This window comes from Gopherus evgoodei, chromosome 1, assembly GCF_007399415.2.
Source record: "Gopherus evgoodei ecotype Sinaloan lineage chromosome 1, rGopEvg1_v1.p, whole genome shotgun sequence".
Taxonomy (NCBI): domain Eukaryota; kingdom Metazoa; phylum Chordata; order Testudines; family Testudinidae; genus Gopherus; species Gopherus evgoodei.
Genome location: NC_044322.1, coordinates 275,733,804 through 275,756,723, shown reverse-complemented (window position 1 = coordinate 275,756,723; position 22,920 = coordinate 275,733,804). Strand labels below are relative to the sequence as shown.

General features: G+C 44.6%; 1 protein-coding gene across 1 annotated transcript in view; it reads right to left on the bottom strand.

The window, feature by feature from the left end:
• The window catches only part of GRIN2B (glutamate ionotropic receptor NMDA type subunit 2B), a 306,554-nt gene that overhangs the window by 112,494 nt on the left and 171,140 nt on the right, over positions 1-22,920 (bottom strand). Inside the window, exon 5 of the mRNA XM_030548129.1 lies at positions 2,702-2,816. Coding sequence (XP_030403989.1) covers positions 2,702-2,816 — 115 coding nt within the window. The remainder of the gene's footprint in view (positions 1-2,701; positions 2,817-22,920) is intronic.

Genomic DNA, 22,920 nt, shown 5'->3' with positions numbered 1-22,920 from the left:
CTCTTTGTAACCATCTTTTATTTACTTTGAAGGCTGTTATCTTGTGCCCCCTCAGTCTTCTCTTCTCCAGATTAAACAAACACAAGATTTTCAATTTTTTCGTGTAGGTCATGTTTTCTAGACCTTTAATCATTTTTATTGCTCTCTTCCAGATTTTCTCCAGTTTGCCCACACCTTTCCCAAAGTGTGGTGCCCAGAATTGGATACAATACTCCAGCTAAGGCCTTATCAGTGCTGAGTAGAATGGAAGAATGAGAACACTCCTGCTAATACATCCCAGAATGAAGTTCACTTCTTTCGCAACAATATTACATTGTTGACTCATATTTCCTTTGTGATCCACTATAAACCCCAGATCTTTTTCTGCAGTACTCCTTCCTAGGCAGTCATTTCCCACTTTTTATTTTACAGTTGATTATTCCCTTCTAAGTGTAGTACTTTGCATTTGACTTTATTGAATTTCATCATATTTATTGCAGACCATTTTTCCAGTTTGTGTTAATCATTTTGAATTCTAATCCTGTCTTCCAAAGCACTTGCAACCCCTCTCAGCCTGGTGTTGTCCACAAACTCTAAAAGTGTATTCTCTATGCCATTTTCCAAATCATTTATGAAGATACTGAACAGAACCAGACCTAGGGCAGACCCCTCCAGGACCCCACTTGATATGCTCTTCCAGCTTGATTGTGAACCATAACTACTCTCGGAGTACTTTTTCCAACCAGTTATTCACCCACCTTATAGTAAGCTAATTTAAGCTATATTTTCCTGGTTTGTTTATGATACAGTCATATGAGACAGTATCAAAAGCCTTATTAAAGTTGAAATATATGATATCTATTAAAACAACAAGGAGTCCAGTGGCACCTTAAAGACTAACATTTATTTGGGCATAAGCTTTTGTGGGTAAAAAATCCACTTCTTCAGATACATGGGAGTGAAAATTACAGATGTAGGCATTATTATACGGACACATGAAGAGAAGGGAATTACCTTACCAGTGTTGAGGGGGCCAATTCAATCAGGGTGGATGTAGTCCACCCCCAATATCTATTGCTTCCCCATTATCAAAAATGCTTGTTACCCTGTCAAGCATATTAGATTGGTCTGACAAGACTTGTTCTTGACAAATCCATGATGACTGTTACTTATCACGTATTGTCTTCTAGGTGCTTACAAATTGATTGTTTGTTTGATTATTTGCTCCATTATCTTTCCAGGTACTGAAGTTAGGTACTGTAAGGACTAGTCAGCCTAACTACAGAAAAAGGAATATTTCCTCTTTTCCAGTCCTGCGGGATCTCGCCCATCCTCCACAAATTCTCAAAGATAATGCCTAATGGCTCAGAGATCTCTTCAGACAATTCCTTAAGTATACTAGAATGTATTTCCTCAGGCCCTGCTGACTTGAAGACATCTAATTTGTCTAAGTCTTAACTTTTTCCTTCCCTCGTTTAGCCTTGGATCCTACCCTATTTATACTGATGTTCACTATTGTTAGTCATCCAATCACTGCTAACCCTTTTGGTGAAAAGTGAAACAAAAAAGACATTTAATACTGTAGGCATTGCTGTATTTTCTGTTAGTCTTCCTCCTCACTGAGTGATGGGCCTATTCTGTCCATACATGCTTCTAATGTATTTGTAGAATGTATTACTGTTACCCTTTATGTCCCTACCTAGTTTAATCTCATTTTGTGCCTTGGCCTTTCTAATTTTGTCCCTACATGCTTATAGGGATTTTTTATATTCATCCTTCATAATTTGACCTAGTTTCCACATTTTGTATGACTCTTTTTTTATGAGTTTCAGGTTGTTGAAGATCTCCTGGTTAAGCTAGGATGGTTTTTCACCAGACTTCCTATCTTTCCTATGCTTTGGGATAATTTGCTCTTATGTCCTTAATAACGTCTCTTTAAAAAACTGCCAGCTCTCCTGAACTCTTTTCCCTTAGACTTGCTACCCAGAGGACATTATCTACCTGTTCTCTGAGTTTGTTAACATCTGCATTTTTTAAGTTCATTCTCTTCATTCTGCTTTTTTTTCTTCCAACCATTCCTTAGAATTATGAATTCTATCATTTCATGATTACTTTCACCCAAGCTGCCTTCTACCTTGAAATTCCATCTTCCAATATGCAAATGAACTCATTAAATAATTTACCTAAAATGTCACACATAGAGCTGCACCTATGCATCTTCCTTAATACCCCATCCCATTGCAAATTGCATGTGTCTCTCTCTAGTGGCTGGAGTCCAAAACCTTGCTACAAAGGATAGCTAATGTTGTATCTCTTTCAATTAGTAAAGACCTGTGATTTTGATGCTGAAGTTCCTGAGTGCTAGTCCTCACGTCATATACATATGGTGAAGTTGGTAACTGCAGTGTCTACAGCCAGGGGTCCATTCAACTGACTGTTGGGAGCTGAACTCTATTAAGTAATGGATGCTGAAGTGAACCTATGAATGTTTTATGCAAACTAATATGATAATGTATTAGTGGCCTACATTTGAGAAGAGATGGGGTGTCCTTGTATTATTTGGAGATACCTGAATCCAGCTCCCACAGATCCTCAGAGGAAGTAAGGAGCTGGTCACCCTTTGGAACAAGGAAGTCCTGAAGAGAGAGGGGTTAACTTGATGAACACCTTCACCACCCTCCTCCTCCCCAGTTTAGTCCAAGAGTCTCCAAACATGTCCTACCCTCTCCCATTTCCTCTCCTTGGTCAGAAGGATGATCACCAGCTTGGGGTGCATCTGGTAGCCGTCTTCACTGAAGGACAAATTCCTCCCTTCAAAGGTGACATTAATCAGGTACCTAGAAGAGAGAAAAAAGATAGAAGATTTTAAACACATAGGAACCACACACAGAACAAGGACGTACCTCTCTGACCACAGTTTAAATGAGGGTTGTAGTGACACTGCAACAGACTTCAAGCAGCAGGGAGGGAATCGGAGAGGGAACAGGGGGAAGTAGCAGTGGCAGAGGGGGAACAGGAGAGCAGTTACTTAAGGAGCTGAGAGACACAGACCAAGGCAATCTTCCACGTGTCATTATTGGTCGCTGTGATAGGATGATCACTTTCCTCTCTGGCTCTTGCAGAATTGCTGTGTGAGTAGCACCCATCATAACCACATTAGTGCAAGCATGCTCACAGTACTTAATTCCCCCTACCATAAAGGACATGAATATTCTGCATGTGCTCCAGACCCTAGTCCTCCCTATCTCTCAGAAAGGCATCTCCTTCACATATCATTGAAAGATTGTGATGGGACGGGGGTATGGAGGTGGAGATACTGCTCTCGTCAGGTGGCCAGCTAATGAGGCAGGGGACTGCAGGGAGCACAGTAAGGAAAGTGAGATGCACCTGTAGGGGCCCTATTCAACTGCCATAGACATCAGTGCACTTTTTGGTATTGACTTCAGTGGCAGCAGAACAGGGCCCAAAGCAGCTCTGTGTGGCATAGGATTAATTCACAGAATAAAGGCTCTCATAGCCAGTTAAAAGTGTCTTTCTCTAAGGAGGGAATAGTTCATTGTATGTAGTGGGATCAAACAATAAAACTCACAAAGACGAGCAGCCAATCAAATCACTGGACCACCTTCTCAAGATCTCATTTGGTTTATAGCAGGTGCCTTATTGATGAGCAGCCCAGTCCAGTCTTGGGCCATCCCATAATAAAAATAAAAATGGTCTATTAAACAGACTGGGCCTCGTACTCATTTACACTAAGGCCACTGTGCACCACTCTGTCAGTGAAAAGGGCTTTCAAGGAGACATAGCTTGCAGTTCTACTCACTTCAAAACTCCTTTGCACTGCCAAAGCATTTTAAAGAGGCCCTGTTGTACATGAGAATCAGGTCTATTGTTTTTAACCATTAGGATGTCCAAATGACGTGTTTTATTTTGAAATGACACTGGGAGTGAGGGAGAGGATAGCTCAGTGGCTTATAAGAAACCTTTGGAAGTCTCTTGTTTGTATATTTCACTTCAACTCACTATCCTGTTCCCGCAGAACTAGAATTTTTCATTACACACCTGCTATATCACAAGTAGAGTCACATCATCGTAAAAGCTAGAGGTGACCATCTTATCGGCAGGGTTGGCCCCAATAACAACTTCTTCGGTGTTTGGTCCAGTCCCATTTTAAAATTACTCAAGCAGTGTTTCTATCACCTACATCAAAAGACTCCTCCACTCGAATACACCACTGTGACACTGGCAGACCAGATGCCAGTTCATGCCAAGCATCCTCGGCCTCAATGGAACACTGACAAATACACAGCTGAAATCAGCCTGGCTCACTTGTGTCTTAGTATGGTTCAAACAGATATTAGAATTATAAATGTGTGGTTAAAGTTTAGACTTTATGGAATGCTTACAATCTCACTTGTATCATCTCTATCCAATACTGTAAGAAAATATTTAAACATTTGTATTATAAGCCTCTATGACTGTAAATCACAGATAAAGTGCTGAGCTCCAACTGACAGTGTTATATCCTGGCTAACAAGGAAGGCTCATCAACATCAGATGAACTATCGTGGAACATTAAAGAGGGCAAAAGACTTTGTTGACTGCTTTCCTCACCACCACCCCCATGAAGATGAGACATGCAAGTGAATTTCTCACATCAACTGAGTTTGCAGCTGAAAGCACAAGGGAGGAAGAGAATAAAATCCCCTAACAAGAAGGAACTGTATCTCATGCCTTTGGACTCTGGGGGCAAGATTTCTAGCCATAAGCAAAGGATCCTCAACTGCTTAGCCTGGGTTAGTCCTAAAAGACATATAGAGCTTGCTGATTATAGAAGCCTCTATTATCTTTTGAAACTTAACATTGGGACTCACTTGTGTATGTATGCTTGCCTGTTTTAACCTTATAAATTACTCTCTGGCTTCCTTTTCCTATTTAATAAATCTTTACATAGTTTATTATAGGATTGGCTACAAGCATCTCTGGTGTGAGATCTAAAGTGTAATTGACTCGGGATAAATTACTGGCCCATTGGGCCTGGGAGTAACCTGACTATTGCTGTGATTCTCCATCTAAGGAACCATCTGTCACAAAGGTCCGGTTGCCTGGCTGGCAAGTGCTCAAAGAGACTGTCTGTGACTCCATGTTAAGGCCATTATAGTGCCTGAGGAGATTACACCTGATCATTGGTTGGCAAAATCTAAGTATGGAACTCACAACCAGCTCAGGGTTTGTGCTCTGTCTCTTAAAAGTCTGCCCTGAGGTTGATACTCACTCTTGAGCCTCTGCAGGACAGCTTAACAAACACATTGTGTCAGGAAATGTTTCCTGATACTCAGCCTAAATTTTCCCTTTAATTGCATTGAACAATCCTAAAAAATCCCTCTTCCTTTGAGCTATTTAAACCCTCTGAACATTTGTAGAGGATTACCATTACTAACCCCATCATAATTTAACCAAATGACTGTATGCACAATCAGTCAAGTTTTTATAAAGCAACTAGTAATTTGAGGTTCCTCCCTTGATGGGTGCCCAATTTGAGTCCAAAGGTTCTGATTTTCAGAGAGCGAGTGCTTATCATTTTCTAAAATTCAGGTCTGTTTTATGATGAGTTCTGTTAGGCACCCAAAATCACTAGTCATTTTTTAAAATCTTGGCCATGTAATGTATGGAACATTTCCTCATGCTATAAGTCCTCCAATCTCAGAACCACTTTTCTTGTTTTTCTCTGAATTCCCTTCAATTATTTTGCATTATTCTGGTACTGATGTGTCCAGAATAGCACATGGTATTCTAGGTGAAAGGCTCCCTCAGAGCACCAGAAAAATTGATAAGATCCCTTCAATGTGAGGCCAGCATGAGAACTATTTCAATGTGGGTTAAGAGGCAGCTTTGTTTCAATGTTTAGAAAACAGTGGCAAAAAAAAAAAGAGATTAACTATGCATCAATATTAAATATTTTTCACAACCTCCCAAGAGCAATAACATTGGGGGAATCTCCTTCACCACAGCATGGAAAGTTCATGGAAATCAGCAAGAGCTATTTGGCAACAGGATTTCTTTTCTTTTTATTTTTCATTTCAAAGATCAGAACCATAAAACTAATTAGGGAGGAGTCAAGAGTTGCACCTAAAGCAGCACTAAAATCCCTCTGTTTTACACTTTAATGACTGAATTTAGTCTCCAAAATTGGTACAGAACTCTTCAGGGAGTTCTCTTCTAGCCCTGTAATAACATATTTACCAAGGTTTACAGGAGGGAATACTTAAACGTGCTCCCTCCTGGAAATGTTGCCCTGCTTTCCTTACATTTCTTAAGATACTTGTATCCAAACAACTACTGTGAAGCACTCATGATCTCCAGACCTTGGACACAGACTTGCATGCTCTAATAGTATCTCTGATATAGGCCACTTTTGAAATGTTAAAATTAAACCCATAGCCTTTCTCCTTCGTTGGTATAATGGACATTCACTACTCCAAGATTAGCCAAATGGATTTGCTTAGATCTGTCGGCTACTTCCATTTTCTGTTGCTGCCAGCCTGTCTCCCTGATTCACGAGCTCTGTTTGGCACAGAGATCCCGGGGACCCAGGCAAATAGGCTGGGCAGCCGAGGGTATGGGAGGTGGATGGTGATGGGGAGATGGGCTTCTGGGTGTGGCTATTGGTTAACAGGGATGAGAGGCTGAGCAGGGATGCGTGAGAGACCTGAGGGAAAGGTGGCTTGTGTGAAGGGCGGATGGGGCCCTGCAGCTGTGTAGACAGCCTGGAGTGATGGAGGCCTAGTGCTTCTGTATCAATGTATTAGTGTCTGAAAGGCTCCCTGGCACAGCAAGCCAACTGTGTACAAGACTGACTGTGCTCACCACCATCAGCACACTAAGGGCCCACACATCACATTGCTGTCTTGGTATGTGTCCCAAACAGCCCTCGTCTCCTCCAACCAGCCGCTCCCAAGTAAGACCTACATTCTGCCAGAACCCCCCAAGAACACCACCTCCCGCGAGCAAGGAGCTGAGTGGGAATAAGGGTGAGCAGGGAGACTGCTCAGCATGTCTGCACTGAGGCACTAGCTATGGAGGGAGGAGACATATGTGCAGTGGGTGGTGGATGGGGGGTGAGGTAATTCAGAGAAGATGAAATCATGGTTGTAGGTTGCAAGGGTTGAGTGAGTAGTTAACTAGAGATATCCTGGGTTTTTTTAATGCTTTAACTGATGATACAGGCACTTGAGCAATCTTAATTGCCTTTTAACAAAGCTTTCTGTTTGTTGGAATAATCATAATACATGCATTTCTCTAGCACCTAATTTCAAACATTAAAGGGTCAAAAATCCTGCCTTCATTTACACCTTGTGCTGCCCCTTTGGGTTCAGTGGACCTGCCAAGAGTGCAAAGGCAGAATCCTTAGGAAATTAAGATGCACACAATATTATCCTCCTTTTATAGATGAGCAAACAGGAACAAGAAAGGTAAGCGACTTGACCCTAGTCACATAGCAAGTCAGTGGAAGACCCCATAATAGCACTCAGGAGACATAACGCCTGCTCCTGTGCTCTAACCACTAAGCTACATTCACTTTCCTAGATTTGAGATCGTCAGCACTGCTGTTAATGATGAGTTGTTCCAAAGCCTCATGGAACAGGAAATAGAGCATTAAAATCATACAGAATGGCCAGTTTGGGACTCGACGGTTGCAGATGAGTTACTAGGACAACTTAAATGGCTTTGGCTAGTGATGGAAAAAACGTGGGGAAATTAATGTTTTTAAAGAAAAAAGTTAACTGAACTTTTCTGAACCTCAGATACAGGTTTGAAGTGGATGAGTCTGAATGCTGAGTTAACCAGTTCTGCCTCTTGTCTCTAGTTGCTTGACTGCGGATTCTTTATTCCCGGAGCTACAGACAAGGTGAGCTGAATTGGAAAATGACCCAGCTCAGCCAGTAGAGGTCTCTCTACAACACACCACATGCCCACACACACATGCACCCCTGTGTCCTGTCATTCTGTGTTACAGTCAGAAGCGATGAACAGTCAGTCTGAAAATGGCACAATCATCCCAATATCTGCTGCTTTCCCTAATTAGGTACCTTATAAAAATAAAACCACCACTCCATTGGCAGCACCTTCTCAACAGTCCCACATCTCTTCATCCAGTCCTTCTCGAATCCCTGGGACAGTTAGTCCTCAAACCCCCTTATAGTGTCACCCAGCATTTCCATCCACACACAAGATAAGAGTCAAATCATGTAGTTAACAAAAGAAAACAACCCATCTCCCATCTCACTATTGAATCAAACCTGAATTCCCCAAACCTTTTTGAAGGTTCAAAGTCATTTTGGATAACAGCCTTCCCACACCACCTTTTTACACTTCTAGCAACCACTTCTCTGCTTCTGGATTTTGACAAGGGCTCAACATGCTCAAATATTGCAAAAGGGTTCTCATGAGCATTCCAGGCCCAGCTGGAGACATCTGAAATCTCTTGAGACAGGCTGTGATCGTGAGCTATCAAGTCCAATTACACCGACCCACAGTCTAGATTAGCCTCAAGAAGCAGAGCTAGGTAGAGAATCCTGTCTTCCAAAAATATTTGAGATAACATTTTTTGACATCTTAAATTGGGATGAAAAGCAGGTGTCTCAAAAATTTTCACAAACCAAAAAATAAAATAAAATAATTACAAATTGGTCTGGGTCACTTAAAATGTTTCATTTCAATTGCAGATGGGACACTGGATAGGGTGGGCCAGGGCTCTGAGGTGACACTGAGCATTCTGTCTCTCAGGTGCTGGGCTGGCTGGTTCTTGCTCACATGCTCAGGGTCTAACTGATCGCTCTATGTGGGGTCGGGAAGGAATTTCCCCCCAGTTCAGATTGGCAGGGACCTTGTTGGGGGTTTGCCTGCCTCTGCAGAAGTGCAGGCTGCTTGCCAGGATTATCATTCCCTGCCATTGCAGGGGCCTTGAGCACTGCTGGACCCAGGTGCCCTCCTGCTATCTGCCTGTAGCATGTAATAGTCTAGTCTCATGTGGGCTATAATACTTTGGTCTCCTTTTCATTGTTGGGTTTAGTGGGTGGGTGTTGGTGGCCTGTGTATCCAGAAGGCCAGACTATATGATCTGGTGATGCCTTCCAGCCTTAAACTCTGTAACTCAAAACATTTTTTTAAAACAAAAATCAAAAAAAATCTTTTGTCTAAATTCACTCAAATGTTGACTTGCTTTCAGTTGAACAACTGATTTGTTCCCAGTATTTCTTTTGAGTCAATTTGTTCACTTACCTTGGTTCACAAAAAGTTTCTGTTTTGATGAATCAGCATTTTTGGCCAACCGCCCCCCTCATCAATTTATCAAAATATTCCAGACCAGCTCTACTCCTGCACTTCTGGTGCTTAACCCAACTGATCTGCCAGACTTTTTGGAAATTCACCCATCTTTCATTCACCCCATGCTCCACCTGCATTCTGTGCCACATCGGCTGTTGCAGTGCTGATGGCTTGTATTGCTGAGAAATGCAGACACGTCTGGCTGTTTTCATGGAGCATCTGGATGTTGTCAGGTGCAATTTATGGCAAAATAATTCCATGTAGAAAGCCCAATCAGTGCTTATTTAACATGGTACAGGGCCTGGACTCTGCTCCTTCTACTGCAAGAGGAAACGAAACAGCAGAAGCCATTTAATTATCAGATTAAAATTTAAAGGAACAGTCTTTCACAGTCTGTCTCTCTCTTCTACTCCTTTCTGTCTCTCTTTCAAATTTTCCACTGAATTTGATGAGATGTATTTTAAGGATAGAGGAAAACAAGGCAGCAAAGGGATTGGCTGAAGCATGGCATGGTGCACGTATCCTGAGAAAAGGCAGCCAAAAAGCTGTCCAAGTTACAGCCACTTTGTGACTAGCGAAACAAACGCTTACCGCTGGTTTAAGTGAGCCATTCAGAGCTAGGGGCAGCCTTGTAAAATTCTCCTTGCCTGTTTATGCAGTCATCTCTATTTATTTATTTTAATGGGCGAGTATAACATCATTTTTTCAACCTCATCAATCATCATGAAAAGGGTAGATGAGCAGATTTTGTGCCTGGGCTGGTAAAGCTCTTTAGGCTCTGTCAAGCTAAATGGCAATACAGAAATGTAAGACATTAGTTTAGTTTATATGTGCCATCAACTTCTATGTAAAACACGTGGAGCTGGTGTAAATGGGTGTAGCTCCATTGAAAACGAGAGGAGTTACACCGGTTTAGGCCAGCTGAGGATCTGGCCTATAGTTTTGATGAAGTCTGGCTTTCCTGATGCTTTATCCTGACTTGTAAAATATTCATTTCTACCAGAAGGGACATTATCACTTATGTCTTATTGCTATTTCTCCATTATCTCCTGGAAGACATTTTTTAAAAAATGTATGCTAATACTTCCATACTCTTGCTACAGCTATGTGTACTTTCAAGGCAAATGGATTTAAGTATGAGCATTTTCCATCACTCCTGCAATAGAAATAAATGCAAACATAGAAGTTAACACCAGTGTATTGCATTTTTCTTCTACTTATTTATTTTCAGTGAATTTATCACTTGGGAAAGATGCTGAGATGACAGCACCTGGAGATGGTGTTCATATTTATCCCCAGAATCCATACATCATGGACAATGGCAGGGCAAGTTTCCCCCCCACACACAATGCAATCCTAACTAAAGGAGACTGTCCCTGGGAATGAACGAGAAATTCAGTTTCTATGGCCCACACAGTCCTCTGCCCCTCCATTGAGAGCACTAACAAAAAGGCCTATCTTTGGCAATTGTAATGGCTGTTTCTGCAATGTGGATGCCTGTTCATTAGGAACTGTACTGAGATGGGACTCATTTTGCAAAGGCTGCTGAATAGCCATCAATAATAACAGATTTCAGGCACTACCATCCTGGGGAAGGATTGATGCTGATGACCTAAAGATGAAAGGACATATCATCCCACAATCTCCCTGAGCCACCCAGTCTCCTCAGTAACTTTCTTTCATCCACCAAAGAACATCCAGAGCCTGACTCTTCAGTGCCTGGCACCCTGTGCAGTCATTTACCCCTAGGAAGGAATAGCTGAAAGACATTGCCTGCCACGCTGGCAGACCAGGTGCCAAAGTCTCCATGCCAAAGTCCCCATGTCTCAGCTGAACACTGACAAACACAGAGCTGGAATCAGTCTGACTCTCCTATGTGTTAGTATTGCTAAAATAAGTATTAGAATTATAAGAATGTGTTTAGTGTTTATGGAATGCATATAAGTTGCTGCCTGCATTAATCTCACTTATAACATCTGTCTCCCATACTGTAAGGTATTATTTAAGCCTTTGCATGCAAGCCTCTGTAACCATGTAAATCTTACCAGACAGGAGAGACATTAACTAGTATGAAATGCTGGTTTACAACAGTCAGTGTTATGGCCTGCCCAACAAGGAAGACCCATTGACACCAGATGAACTAGTGTAGAACATTAAAGAGGAATAAAGACTTTTTTGCTTACTCTTCCCTTCTCCATGAAGATGAGTAATGCAAGTGAATTCCTCCCATCAGCTGAGTTTGCAGCTCGAAGCACAAGGGAGGAAGGGAATAAAAGCCCCTAACATGGAGGAACTGTATCAATATGCTGCTTGGACTTTGCAGAGCAAGGATTATTAGGCATAAACAAAGTGCCTAACCTGGGTTAGCCCTAACAGATATATAGAGCTTGCTGATTATATACGCTTCTATTATCTTTTGAAACAACACTGGAATTCATTTGTGTGGGGTGGAGGTGTACTGGCTTTAACTTTGTAAATAACCCTCTGGTTTTATTTTCATATGTAATAAATCTTTAGATAGTTTATTATAGGATTGGATACAAGCAGGGGTGGCAGGTTTGTAGAAATTTTGGTGGTACCCAGAACCCCCCATATAACTCGCCGCCCCTGGCTACAAGTGTTGTCTTTGGTATGAGATCTAGAGTACAATTGACCTGGGCTAAGTGACCACTGGGACTGGGAGTAAGCAGAATATTGCTGTGATTCGTTGTGCAAGGAACCATCTATCACAAAGATAGGCTTCCCTGTTTCTACTGCCCCAGTCCTTTAAATAGCCGCCAGAACCCTAGGGAAGCAGCGAGGCTCCAGCGGCTATTTAAAGAACTGGAGTGGCAGAGGCAGTTGGAGCCCCCCGCTACCCCAGGGTTCTGGGGACTATTTAAAGGGCCTGGGGCTTCCCTGCTTTTACCGCCTGAGCCCTTTAAATAGCCACCGGAGCCTGGGAGTAGTGGTGGCGGGGCTCCACCGGCTATTTAAAGGGTCAGGGTGGTAGAAGCAGTGGAAGCCCTGGACTTTTTAAATAGCCCCAGAGCGCCGCTGCTGCTACCCCAGGGCTCCAGCAGTGGGGCTCTGGTGGCAATTTAAAGGGCCTGGGGCTCCAGCCCCTGCTGGGAGCCCCTGGCCCTTTTCATCACCCCCTGGGGAAGCCGGGCCACCCTGGTATGGTGCACTGGCTCTTGCCGATATGGCGTATCAGCTTACTTTCACCTTTGGGTAAGGGGGTGAGGCTGCAAGCTCCAGTGGCTGTGTGGCATCCTTACACAGCAGCATGGTGGGCTGGGAAGAGGGTTGGGCTAAGAGGTAGGGAGTGGTTGGAGGGGACGGAGGTTCTGGGGGGGCAGTTAGGGGCTGGGGAACAGGGGGGTTGGGTAGGCATGGGAGTCCCAGGGGTCTGTTGGGGTGGTGGTGGATGGGGTTGGGGCAGTCAAGGGACAGGGAGTGGGGCGAGTTGGGTAGGGGGTGTGGTCCAGGGGGCAGTTAGGGTGGAGGGGTCTTGGAAAGGGGTGGTCAGGGGACAAGGAGTGGGGGGTTAATGGGTTACGGGTTCTGAGGGGGGCAGTTGGGGGCAGGACGTGGCTTAAGGTCAGATGGGTGGGTGGCTGGCGGGGAGACAGGTAGGTTGGGCTTGTACTCACCATGAAGTTCCCTACTGCGTCTTCGGCAGCACTTCCACGGCAGGTCCTTCACTCGCTCCGGGTGAAGGACCTGCCGCCAAAAACCCGGAGCGAGTGAAGACTCCCCTGCCATCGAACTGCCGAGGATCCAGTAGGGAACCAGTTCTTAGGATTTTGGGAGCTCATTGCTGGTGGCAAGACAGAATTCAGAGCACCCAAGGGGACTGTCTGTGACTCCATGTTCATGCTTTGTTATAGTGCCTGGGGAGTTTACACCTGATCATTGTTTGGTGAAATCACTCACAACCAATTTGGGGTTTGTGCCATGGTTCTTAACAGTTTATCCTCAAGTTGGTATTCGCTCTTGAGTCATTGCAGGACAACTTGAAACTCCCACTCTGATCTGGTGGTATTTTATATTCCTAAATGACAAGGGCTAGGCAGTGGAGAATGAGGCCCTTAGTCAGAAAAGCAGATACAGTTTGGGATAGGATGATCTGATTTAGAATAAACAGCAGGCTCAAATCTTCACTTCTCTCCTCATCCCACCAAAAATAATCCTGAAACCCAGACCAACCTCCCCCAAATGCAAAGACCAAAGTCTTTTTTGATTAACTTATTTTTACAGATATTGTCCACACCAAAGCTGACCAAAAACTGTCTTTCAAAGTTGTTCTCAGTGGAAAAAACAGGTTTTCTACTCAAACGAATTTTCACAGAAGTGTCTGCTTTCCATGGAAAATGTCAGCTTTATATTAAAAAAAAGAACATCTGAAAATTGAAAAGATTTTGGCCAAAATACAGAAATTTTTCATTTTGAAATCCCACCAAAGTGATATGTGAAGACTGTGGTTTGGGTGCCTCCTACCGCCACTCTCCTCTATGGGCCAGGTCCCCAACCAGATTTCATGTCCATGATTCAGGGTGGCTGACCAGCGACCCCCATGATGCACAGCCGCAACTCAGCAACAGGGGAAATAGCAGATTTACTCCATCCTGGGAGCCCTAGCCAATGAGCAGCAGATCTGGCTGAAGCTGGAAAGTCCTATAAATCTCATGGGAAATAAACCCATTCTCATAAGCTTTCCTAGCTCCAGAAGTTTAGATTAACTGAACATCCAACACTTCAGGGTTCACCCTATTGCTCTTATGAAAGAGGAACTTTAGACAAGGGGCAATGGAGCTGGTTAGATGAAATATGAACAAAACAAAAACATCAGCCGAAGCATGGCTCAAGCCACACACCTTTCAGGTTTTTTAAAAAATTCTGGCTGACTAATTTTTGGTTTTAAATGTTATTTTTCATTTCCAAAGCTGCCCCTCCTTGCTCAGTCAGTAGGAATGAATGTGCTAATACATCACTGTTCTCCTGCGCATTTCAATCCAAACTAGAAGCTGGAGCACTGGAAATCTATTTCTTTTAGGCTGCACCGGGCAGCAAGAGTATGGAAAAATCACATTTGTCAGAAGGCCTGTCAGTAGGCAATAATTACTCTTTGGCACTCACCAAACAGCTTCCTGACATAAGGCAAATACAGAAAGGCCAAGAGATGCGCTTCAGATCTATTTATCTTTCTTAGGTCTTCTCTATAATACGCAGTTTTGTCGACAAAAGTCAGGTTTCACTGACAAAACAGCAGAGGTGTACACCCAATAACGCAGCTCTCGACGACTTAACTCTCCTGCTACACTAACATAATAAAACCACCTCGATGAGCAGCATAGAGCTTTTTGCGACAAAGTTAGAGTGACACAGTGTCAGTGTAGACACTGCTCTTGCTTATGTGCCCTAAGTGGCCTCCAGGAGGTGTCCCACAATGCCCATCATGACCAGTCTGGTAAGCAGTTTCTACTCCGCTGCCCTGCAGCCAGGAACACAGGCATGCGCCCAGGGCCGGCTTTATGACCCACAGGGCCTGATTAGAATACTCGATGGCGGGGCGTCCAAAATGCCACTGAAGAGCCCCGGAGCAGACCCCTCGCTGCCAAAATGCTGCCAAAGACCCCTGGAATGGACCCCCCACTGCTGAAATGCTACCAAAGACCCCCGGAGTGGGGTCCCCTTAGGCGCGGGCGTGGGACCCTCTTCGGTGTGGGGCCCGATTCCAGGGAATCGGGTGAATTGGCTTAAAGCCAGCCCTGCATGCGCCCCTCCCCCTTTAAAGCCCAGAGAATTTTTTGAAATTCCACTTCCTGATTGTTTGGCGTGGACAGCTCACATCACATCTTCCCAGCTGACAATGCTGGCTTTCCACAGCAAACAGGCTCTTCATGTAAACCAGAGTTGCTGTATCTGTTGAGTCTGTGGAGAGAGGAGGCTGTGCGGTTGCAGTTTCGATACAGCCATAGGAACTTTGACACTAATGAGCAGATTGCTTGTGGCATGGATGAGAAGGGGTATTAAAGGGACACACAGCAGTGCAGTGCTAAGATTGAGGAGCTGAGGCAGGTGTACCAAAAGGCAAGGGAGGCCAATCGTCGCTCTGGTGTGGCACCAAAAACATGCCGCTTCTACAAGGAACTGCACACCATCCTTGGCAGGGACCCCCACCTACACTGCCAAGAGCCCTGTGGATACTTCAGGGAGATTGAGGCAGTGGCCAGCACAGTCAGCCCTAAGGATGAAGTGGTGGATGAGGAGGTTACGCTGGAAGAGGACATGGGACAGGCAACAGACTCGTCTAGAGGCATGGTGAGCCAGGACCTCTTTTTGACTCTGGAGAGGTCTAGCCAGTCCCAGCAGTCTGGTTTTGGTGTGCCTGAAGCAGGAGAGGGGAGCACCGATAAGTATTCCTTTTCCTTTGATAGTGCACAGTTACATGTGAATTAAGGGATCAAAATTAACACTAAATTCCATCTACATCTGCATCATATTCCCTTGTGCAGCTACGCAGCTGGGGCCCTGTAGAAAAGTTGGTTGATGCACTCCAAGATCTCCCCAGAATCCTCCATAGAGATCTCTAGGAAACTTTCCTGCAGATACTCTGCAATCCTCTGCCAAAGGTTCCTTCGCAGAGCTGTTTTGTTTCTTTCCCCGTTGAGGGAAACTCTGCCACACCAATCAACAATTACTTCAGCAAAAACCAAAGCAGCACACAGGCGACCAACATACAGACCCGGTCTGAAGTCACACATGCAGGAGCTGCATCCTTGCATCTTCGGTAACCCTCAGTAGTGTGATTTCAGCTTCAATCACTGCTGCCTGTGGAAAATGATGCCAGTATTCAGAATAGTGTCCGTAGGCGCTTGCATTGATCCCCTTTTGAAATCATCCAGACCCTTTGTCCCATCTTGCACCACCCAAGGACAAACTCACCATGCTTAGTGTTGTGCCCATGCTTTGTGCTTGCCAAGGGAAAATGAGAACGAGGTATATGCAACTTTTATACACAATACTGACTCGGTGTATTGTTTCTTTTGTTTCTGCAGATGTGCCCTTGAGGGCCAGCTCCTACACACTGGTAGATTGCCTCCATCAGATAAGGAGGAAGAGTAAGAAGGACATGTTTCATGAAGCCCTGCAATCGTCAAATCAGACCAATAGCGAGCACAGAGCATGGAGAGCGACAATAAATGAAAACCTAGAAATGGATAGCCAGGAGAGGAAACAGGGTCAGGAGCAGATAATAAAGCTCATGAAAGACCAAATAGATATGCTGAGGTCCCTGATTGTGCTGCAAGTGGAACACATGCATGCTTGACTCTCCCTGCAGGCCATGTAGAACTGCCTTTCTTGCCCTTCTCAAATTCCCTCCCCATATTCCTCTCATATTCTCGTTCCATCACAGTACTCCTTGCACATCACCCTTAGGGACATTTTCCATAACAACAGCTGGACTTACACACAGATGTGAGATCCTCACTTCAGCGAGCTTCCGCCGATGTGCACAGGCAGAAATTGTGGAAAAACAACATCGCTTCCCTCATAACCTAAGTTGTGCAGAATGCAATGCCATCCACAGCCTCAGAAACTATCCTGACATTATCATCAAAGAGGCTGATAAAGGAGGTGCTGTTGTCATCATAAACTGGTCTGACCACCAAAAGGAGGCCACCAGACAACTCTTCAATACCAAATTCTACAGGCCAATTCCCTCAGATCCCACTGAGGAATACACTAAGAACTGCACCATCTACTCAGGATGCTCCCTACACTAACACCGGAACAAATCAACATACCCTTAGAGCCCCAATCAGGGTTATTCTATCTACTACCCAAGATCCACAAACCTGGAAATCCTGGACGCCCCATCATCTCGGGCATTGGCACTCTCACTGAAGGACTCTCTGGATATGTGGACTCTCTACTCAGACCCTATACCACCAGCACTCCCAGCTATCTCCGTGACATCACTGATTTCCTGAGAAAACTACAATGCATTGGTGACCTTCCTGAAAACACCATCCTAGCCACCATGGATGTAGAGGCTCTCTATACAAACATCCCACATGCAGATAGAATACAAGCTGTCAGGAACAGTATCCCTGATGATGCCACAGCACAATTGGTTGCTGAGCTCTGTGCCTTTATCCTCACATACAACTATTTCAAATTTGATGACAATATATACCTCCAGTTCAGTGACACCGCTATGGACACCCGCATGGCCCCACAATAGGCCAACATTTTTATGGCTGACATGGAACAACGCTTCCTCAGCTGTCATCCGCTCACGCCCCTTCTTTACCTACACTACATTGATGACATCTTCATCATCTGGACCCATGGGAAGGAGACTCTGGAAAAATTCCATCATGATTTCAACAGCTTCCACCCTACCATCAACCTCAGCCTGGACCAATCTACACGGGAGATCCACTTTCTAGACATCACAGTGCAAATAAGTGATGGTCACATTAACCCCACCCTATACTGAAAACCTACCGACCACTATGCCTACCTTCATGCCTCCAGCTTCCATCCCAGGCACACCACATGATCCATTGTCTACAACCAAGCACTGAGGTACAACTGCATCTGCTCCAACCCCTCAGACAGAGACCAACATCTACAAAATCTTCACTAAGCATTCCCAAAACTACAATATCTGCACGAGGAAATAAGGAAACAGATCAACAGAGCCAGACGTGTACCCAGAAGCCTCCTACTGCAAGACAAACCCAAGAAAGAAAACAACAGGACTCCACTGGCCATCACATACAGTCCCAAGCTAAAACCTCTCCAACGCATCATCAGGGATCTACAACCCATCCTGGACAATGATCCCTCACTTTCACAGGCCTTGGGTGGCAGGCCAGTCCTTGTCCACAGACAACCTGTCAACCTAAAGCATATTCTCACCAATAACTGCACACCGCACCATAGTAACTCTAATTCAGGAACCAATCCATGCAACAAACCTCGATGTCAACTCTGCCCACATATCTACACCAGCGACACCATCACAAGACCTAACCTGATCAGCCACACCATCACCGGTTCATTCACCTGCACCTCCACCAATGTAATATATGCCAGTAATGCCCCTCTGCTATGTACATCGGCCAAACTGGACAGTCCCTACGGAAAAGGATAAATGGACACAAATCAGATATTAGGAATGGCAATATACAAAAACCTGTAGAAGAACACTTCAATCTCCCTGGACACACAATAACAGATCTAAAGGTAGCCATCCTGCAGCAAAAAAACTTCAGTACCAGACTTCAAAGAGAAACTGCTGAGCTTCAGTTCATCTGTAAATTTGACACCATCAGCTCAGGATTAAACAAAGACTGTGAATGGCTTGCCAACTACAAAACCAGTTTCTCTTCCCTTGGTTTTCACACCTCAACTGCAAGAAAAGGGCCTCATCCTCCCTGATTAAACTAACCTCGTTATCTCTAGCCTGATTCTTGCTTGCATATATATACCTGCCCCTGGAAATTTCCACTACATGCATCTGACGAAGTGGGGTATTCACCCATAAAAGCTCATGCTCCAGTACGGCTATTAGTCTATAAGGTGCCACAGGACTCTTCGCTGCTTTTACAGATCCAGACTAACACGGCTACCCCTCTGATACTGCTCACTGTCATGTCCCTTATAAGAAATGTAAATTTGTGTATTGCAGTTTAATAAAAATTTAGGCTTACAAAGACTATGATTATTTGTGACCTACACGTTATTGGGGCTCATTGTCAAAATGCTGATTCAAACCCTCCCTGATTTGAATAGCACCCTCCCTCCCCTCCCCCTTGTCAAGCCCCTATAAAAGGCCAAGTGTCTGGCTGTTCAAAAACAGCTGCCAGGCGATTGACCTCAACACTCCACTCATGGGAAAACATTTCCCCCTAGGCTTCACAAATGTTATGCAGAGCACCGCTGGCTGCTATGACCATGGAACTATTTTCTTCATAGAGGTCTAATCTGCCAAAAAGCAGCACCAGCGACCCTTTAATGTGCCAAAAGTACATTCTACACCTGCTGAGCCTGTTGCTGAAGCATTCCTTGCTGTTCTTAAGGTTTCTGGTGTAAGACTTCATGAGCCATGGGAGTAAGGGGTAGTCTGGATCTTCTAGGATCACTATAGGCATTTCCACATCTCCTATTGGAATCTTCTGGTCTGGAAAGAAAGTCTCCATTTGCAGTTTTCTATACAGGCCAGTTTTCCTGAAGATTCATGTGTCAAGCACCTTCTTTGACCATTGATGACAGTGAAATGACCCTGGTGATTATCTGGCGCCTGCAATACCATAGAGAAGTAGCCCTTTCTGTTGATGTACTCCATTGCAAGATGGGGCAAAACTGGGATATGTTTGCCATCTATCACTTCACCACAGTTAGGGAATCCCATTGTCGCAAAGCCATCCACTATTTCCTGCACATTGCCCAGAGTTACAGTCCTTCGTAGCAGGAGGTGATTAATGGCCCTGCACATTTCTATTACCACAACCTCCACGGTGGACTTCCCCACTCCAAACTGAATCAGCCTGGAGTGGCCAGCTTCCACACAGCAATTGCTTCTCCACCATTAGGGCAGCTCTCATTCGGATGTCCTTGCACCACAGAGTGGGGATGAGCTCCACACAGAATATAAGGGAGGTGGCTTCGCACATACAAACATTCTGCAGCCACTGCTCATCATGCCATACCTGCATCACAATCTGATCCCACCACTCAGTGCTTGTTTCCCGAGCTCATTAGCAACAGCCCACCATGTGCAGCTGCTCCATGAATGCCAATATCAATCTTGAATTGTTTTTTTCCATGGCACACAAAAGGGCAGACAGCATGAATTCCTGTTCACATTTATAGCTCATAAAATACAGCAGGATCAGCCGCATTGTGTTCATAACTCTTGTAACAAGTCTGGTGAGAAGCGCAGGATCCATGCTTTCAGGCAGGGATGGCGGGCGCAAAGTTTGTAGGGGCAGTTGAAAACTGGTGCGAAATGCAGTCAGAAGCCATTGGAATTATGGGACAGAGAAAATCATGTGGTGGTGATCCAGTCCCCATGATGCACTGTGATCGATTCCCAGAACTCCAAGTGGAAGAAGGTGGTGATTTGCATCGTGGGATAGCTACCCACAGTACACTGCTCTCTGTTGGTGCTGGAGCACCAACTGTGGACACACACTCTGCCCACACAAGGAAGATTGTGTGAACATGCACAAGTGATGTAATTATGGCGGTTTATGATCGTCGACATAACTTAAGTCGACTTAACTCTGTAATAACATGGCCTTAGAGAACAATCATGCAAACACTACCAGGAATAACACCAAGAAAAGTCACTTTGAAGTCACTGGGACTATTCATGGCAGTATTACATCAAGTAGTAAGTGTCTGCAGCATGCCTACCACCATGATATCTAAGTACCGGAATGTTGTTATGTTTATCTGGAACTCATTCCAACTTCTGAGCTGGAAACCAGGGCCAGAAATTTTGTGAGCAGAACAGATTTTCCTCCAGAGATTTCAGGTCCTTCTTCTTTCCAGTTGGGCTATTAAAATCTGCCAGAAGACATTTCCTTCCAGCATTTCAGTGCTGTCTGGAACTGAGCAATGCTGAGGCAGCTCAGGAAACTGAAATAAAGCATTTTTTTTTAAATCAGCAAATTAAATGAACTTTTTTCAATCTATCAAAAAACATTTTGGGGCTTTGGGTTAGTAATCATTTAGCTGACACCAAAAACGTACACTGCACTTTAAAGGACATAGAATTTGGTGCAGTCACTATCCTAAAGGGTTCACCGAAGAAGTCTTGACTCAACATTACTTTTCTGAAGTGGTGCATCCTCTTTCTAAACACACAAGGTAGCATGGCAGTGGTTTAACTCCTTCCAACATTTTCATTGGGGAGTTGATTAGAAGAAACAGGTAATCGCTCTGTCAGTACTGTGTGCGGGTTAGAACTCTGCTGTTCCTCCTTTGTCAGAGGACCAGTTCTTTCTACTCTTTCTATCTTCCATTCTCTCTCATCTCTCCCTCTATGGGTTGATGTTTCCATGGAAACGTGTTCTTTAATGCCTCTGAAATTACATTGCAGTTTAAGTATTAACCCTTTCCTGACCAAGGCAGGCCGCAAAGATTTGTTTCCCCTTTTAAAACTTCCTTGAGATTGTTTTGTTAAAGAATTAGGAAAGCCTCATTCCTAGTCCGGAGAAGACAGCATATCCAGTATTCACCTTACAGTGGATGTGGAGTGGTGTGTGCTGGGTGTGGGGGTGGCGGGGAGGCTGTGTCTACAGAATGGTCTGATTTAAGATTTTAATTATACAACTTACTGATTTTATTTTTATTTTTATGTAAAACCACTCTTGAAATGTCTCTCCACACCCAAACAGGAAAAATGCTTGTAGCAAAAGAAGTGGAGTGGGAGAGCTAGGAAGAAACAAAGCTGAGAGCCTTCACGCAGTGAGGTGACAGCTTGGGGAAATATCAGGGAAGAAGCACTAAATCAGTTGTAACAACAGTGGGCAGCAGCATCTTCATTGCAAACTGTCATAATCACAACCATCTCCACTCTTTTTCCAGCCAGCCTCCTCTTCTCCTCATAATCATGCCCGTAATTAGCCACTATATTCTTCACTGCCACTCAAACTGCCATCGTTATGCTCAGGGCAATCAATGCCCTCATCACCACCAGCACCCTCATCTCTGCTACTTCTCCTATTAACATCATCTTCACCACCCAAATGTCTGCCATTGTCATCACTAGCATCCTTATCACTACCACTGTAATACCAGCTATCACACTCACCATCAACTCCAGCACAGTCGCAACCCTCTACCCGTTGCCTTCATCACAGCCACCCTCATTATGTCATCTTTATAACTCTCCGCTTCTGCAGGCTCACTACTGCATAACCCTCTTTGGGGGTCTCTGGGGCTCTGTGGCCACCACATTTGGCCCTAAACCAGTCCCTGCTGGCATGCCAGGTGAACCATTGCTCAGCCAAGCACTTGAACTGCTAGGGCTCTAGCAGCTGATGGGTCCCATTATGCGTTTCTCCCACCACCAAACTCCTCCCAGGGCTCTACACCCTGTCCACCCTCCACAGAACCTTCCCCTCCTGGCAATTTACGTCCTTCCCCAACAGACGGACAGGGGCAGCAGCACATTCACCCTCGGCAGACTCATTACCATGCTGTCTGCTACCTCAGTAGATTTATCACAGCTGTAATCTCTGTTGCAACTATACCTGCTGCCATCCTCCCCATGATCTCAACCACCCCTGTAAAAATTAGTGAGGTCTACAAGAAAGAAGGTCAGCCATGGAATCTGTGGCCCTAACTCCCCTTTCCAGACTTTCAATCCGCTTCCTGATTTCAAGCACTCCCTCTGTCTGCCCACAAAGTTACCCAGCCTGACAAGTCTCCCAGCCATGCCTTTCCAACTACATCACCCACATCCTCAAGAGACATCTCTCTCGCAGCAGAGCTCTTATGCTGGGCTCCCAGTGTAGCAGTAGAATGAAGGCGAGTGCTACTGTAAAGTGAAGAGCTATCCTTTGGATGATACATTCAAGCAAGGTCTTTTTTGCCTGCCTTTGGCAG